This window comes from Ursus maritimus (genome assembly GCF_017311325.1).
Source record: "Ursus maritimus isolate PB19 chromosome Y unlocalized genomic scaffold, ASM1731132v1 scaffold_Y1, whole genome shotgun sequence".
In the NCBI taxonomy this organism is placed as follows: Eukaryota; Metazoa; Chordata; class Mammalia; order Carnivora; family Ursidae; genus Ursus; species Ursus maritimus.
Genome location: NW_024423324.1, coordinates 274,009 through 278,078, shown reverse-complemented (window position 1 = coordinate 278,078; position 4,070 = coordinate 274,009). Strand labels below are relative to the sequence as shown.

The 4,070-nt window shown below is 35.2% G+C and overlaps 1 protein-coding gene across 1 annotated transcript; it reads right to left on the bottom strand.

Moving 5' to 3' along the window:
- Positions 1 to 2,775: 2,775 nt before the first annotated feature.
- Positions 2,776 to 3,664, bottom strand: LOC103681299 (ras-related protein Rab-9A-like). The gene has a single exon (XM_008710837.2). The coding sequence runs from the start codon at positions 3,647 to 3,649 to the stop codon at positions 3,044 to 3,046; it is 606 nt and encodes a 201-aa protein (XP_008709059.2). The 5' UTR covers positions 3,650 to 3,664; the 3' UTR covers positions 2,776 to 3,043.
- Positions 3,665 to 4,070: the final 406 nt, after the last annotated feature.

Here is a 4,070-nt window from a genome sequence, read left to right as displayed (position 1 = left end):
ACTGAAACAAGAAGAAATAGGCAACCTGAAAGAATCATAAGCAGCAAGGAAACTGAAGCAGTAATCAAAAGTGTTCCAACAAACAAAAGTGTAGGGCCAGATGGATTCCCAGGGGAATTCTACCAAACATTTAAAGAAGAACTAATACCTATTCTTCTGAAGCTGTTTCAAAAAACAGAAATGGAAGGGAAATTTCCTCAATATTTAAAAATAATCAGTAAGATATTAAATTTGTGCAACCACAAAAACTATACGTAATATCCCATACACCTATACTTCCCTTATGCAGATAAAAAATGTATTTAAGTATTAAATGACTTTCAAGAATCTAATACATAGTTGCCACCAAGAGTAAGAACAAGCTACTGTAGTACATGTATTAGTTCCTTGAATTTTTTATATTAAGAGTATGATTATAGGGGCGCCCAGGTGGCTCACTGTTAACCATTTGCCTTTGGCTCAGGATATGATCCCAGGGTCCTGGAATCGAGTCCCAAGTAGGGCTCCCTGCTCCGCTGGGAGCCTGCTTCTTCCTCTCCCACTCCCCCTGCTTGTGTTCCCTCTCTCGCTGTCTCTGTCAAGTAAATAAAGAAAATCTTTTAAAGAGTATGGTTATATTATTACCTAGTCACAAAATTAAAAAAAAATACTTGCAATACCAATTGTTGACCAACTAGTAGAAAGTGGCAGTGTACAAATGTCACGTAATATTTATCATTTGAAATTTTCTAATATCAATTAATATTTTATATCCAAAAGTCAATGATAAAGAATTGTGTAAATAAATTGTTAGACATCCACATAGCTAATAAAATGAAGTTTGTCATATTGAAAATGCATGCACATGTGTACAGAAAAGGACAACTCATAAAACAATGACTACACTCAACATGAATTTTAAAAAGTTCTTAAAGCAAGTTCTCCAATTTAAAAAAAAAAAGGAATATAGAATGTACACCAGTTTGTTAACAATAGGTTTACATTATGTTTTTCTTTTGTGATGGGGATTACAATTTTGGAGGGCAAATTATTATGTTATAAATAGTAAAAACTAAAGCTGTTTCTAGTGTAAGAATATGAGGAAATTTAATTTTTACAAATTTATGGTATTATGGCAAATTTGTTCACTATATTAGGAAATTGGATTCTCAAATACTTAGTTTACTCTAATGGTAATCTTTCAGATGTTCCAAATAATAGGGTCAGGTAGAGAAATACATGAATCTAGTTTCATGTATTCAACTACTCTTGCATGGCAAGAATGGCTCTCATACCCATATAATGTCCTTTGATAACCATTAACAGTCCACAGTTAAAGAGCCCCGTCTACACTAACACATCCCTGTCTACACTAACAGACACTTTAGACTCTGTGTAGGCTCAGTGTATGCCCTTATCTCTGTAGGATCATCTCACAAGCACATTACACAAACTTTAGCCACAAAAAATTTGTGTCATTTGATCTTTGCAGCAAGTTCTCTAAAAAATGACAAATTTTCTTTAATATATGTTACTAAAAAATGTTTGGTGATAGAAAAGACACTAAACACCTAACTAAATAAGGATGCCTTTATTTTCCCTCACAGAAAGAATGGTTCTTCTTTGTACTTCCTCTGAAGAGCAATAAAGTTAGCAAATGGGTTGGCCATGTTGTACACAAATGACAATTACCAGTGAAACTAACTCTATTGATATTTAATACTAAAATATGAGTCATTAAATTATTTTAAATAGAAGTAGTAATTCAATCAAAAAACAAACTAAAGGCTACATTTCATTTGATTTTAACTTATACTATAGTTGATCCTTGAACAACAGGGGTTGAACTGTGTGGGTCCACTTACAGAGAGATTCCTTTTCATCTACACAATACAGTACTATATTTTCCCTTCTTTATGATTTTTTAAATCAATTTTTTGTCTAGCTTATTTCATTATAAAAATACAGTATATAATATATGTAACATACGAAATATGTTAACTGTTTATGTAATTGATCAGTTTTCTGGTCAGCAGAGTACCAGTAGTAAAGTTTGAGGGAAGTTAAAAGTTACATGGAATTTTTGTACTATGTGGTGGCTCAGTGCCCCTCTACCCTATGTTGTTCAAGGGTCAACTGTATTTAACATTGCTTTAGCAAATGTTTTTCCTGAACCAAGAATGAGATGCGTAAAAATACAAATACAAGTATCCTCTACTTTTCAAAAGTTTGCATTTTCCCAATTGGTTTTACAAAAGACCTACATTAGTAGTTGTTCACTTACTAAAACAAATCCAAACCAGATTTTTGCTTTTATGAAAACAGGTAAAAAGCAAAAACAGCATTCAGCACATTTTGTAGAGAGACCTTATAGAGGTAGCACACATTTCAAGCAGTGACAGTGCCACTGTCAAGATCCTTTCCCAGGAACTATACTCAAGATCTCACCATCCAAATGCCTGAATTCTGAACTATGTTGATGAGCATCTGTTCTTCACCTTGATTTATTTTGGGCATCTGTTAGCAACACATGTCCTAAGGTGTCAGGAAAGCCTAAGAGGTTATTTGTTTTGGTCTGAGTACACTCAAAAAGTTCTCCATATAAATTAATAATTGCTTCTTTGTACTGTACCATTTTCCTTATGAAAGTTTTCAGAAGAACACTCTACTTTTGGATAGCGGGAGAAACTTAAATATATAGTTTTCAATTTTCTAAAGAGAAAAGCAGCCCAGCTATAACTTTAAGAATAATGCAGTGTTTCACTTTAACTATAATTAAAGTATTGATCATCTGATTTATTAGCTCTGTAACGTACACATTTAAATTAAACGTTATTAGACAACCATTACAATTTATAAATGTAAGGTGCCACTACTGAGTAAATTGATTCTTCCACGAGTGGATGTGTCCCTTCTCCCACCCACTAACAAAGCAGCAATGTGGTTAGTTTAATTTTATGAGTAGATGATGCATTGCTGCAAATGCTAATTCTCTTCTCTACCCTGTGTCTTTTTTGTGTATGTGTGTAAGTTGGTTAGATCGCATAGGCAACCTCTCTAACGATCAACAGCAAGATGAGCTAGGCTTGGGCTTTCGGTGCAGACTGACTGTGTCTGTCTGAATCAGGTGATCTGACCTATCCTCAGTAGCAAGCACTCTTCGAACTGCTTCCTCAAAGGCCGCTGCGACATTTGTGGCATCTTTTGCACTTGTTTCAAAGTAAGGATAGTCGCCGTTGTCCCTGCACCAGGCTTGGGCTTCTTCTGTAGACACCTGACGTTCAGTTATGTCAATCTTGTTGCCCAAAATCACGAAAGGTAAGCTTTCGGGCTCTTTCACATCTGCGCAATATATGAATTCTTTCTTCCAGTTACTCAAGTTCTGGAAGGTCTGAGAATCATGGACACTAAAAGTGAGCAGGCAACAGTCAGAACCTCTGTAAAACGGCGTCCTCAGGCTTCTGAATCGCTCTTGACCGGCTGTGTCCCAAATCTGCATGGTAACAAAATGTCCATCCACCTCCAAATCTTTATTTAAAAATTCCACACCTATTGTATGGAAGAGCTGGGTATCAAACTTATTGGTCGCATATCTGTTCATTAGAGAGCTCTTCCCAACTCCACCATCTCCAAGGAGAATTACTTTAAAAAGTGATGGTTTTCCTGCCATTGTTATTCATAAGATCTTTGACTATAGAACCCTGCAAAATAAAAAGTTACCATTATGTTCATCTACAGACACTATCCCGTGACTATAAGAATTTAAATCAATATACGTAGCCCAATTTATTGCTGCATAGGGAATACCTGGTAACAAAAGCTGTCATTTACTCATCACTGAATTATGTGCTACAAACAATCCTACCATAACTCCCTAAAACAACTAATGAGGGATTATTCTTCCCTTTCATTAGGTCACAGTTTACTGTGAAGCTGATTTTTAAGTCCAAGTTTGGCCCCAGAGACTTTGCTCTTAACCATTACCGTCTAATGATAATCACCTGCCTACTTATAAATAAGTCCATTTATAATGGACTAAAGAGAAAGAATTACTTTCTGCACCAATTTCAAACAGACCATCTATTATTGTC

Excerpts from the sequence above, each read along its gene's own strand:
- LOC103681299 (XM_008710837.2), bottom strand. The coding sequence starts at position 3,649 with ATGGCAGGAAAACCATCACTTTTTAAAGTAATTCTCCTTGGAGATGGT.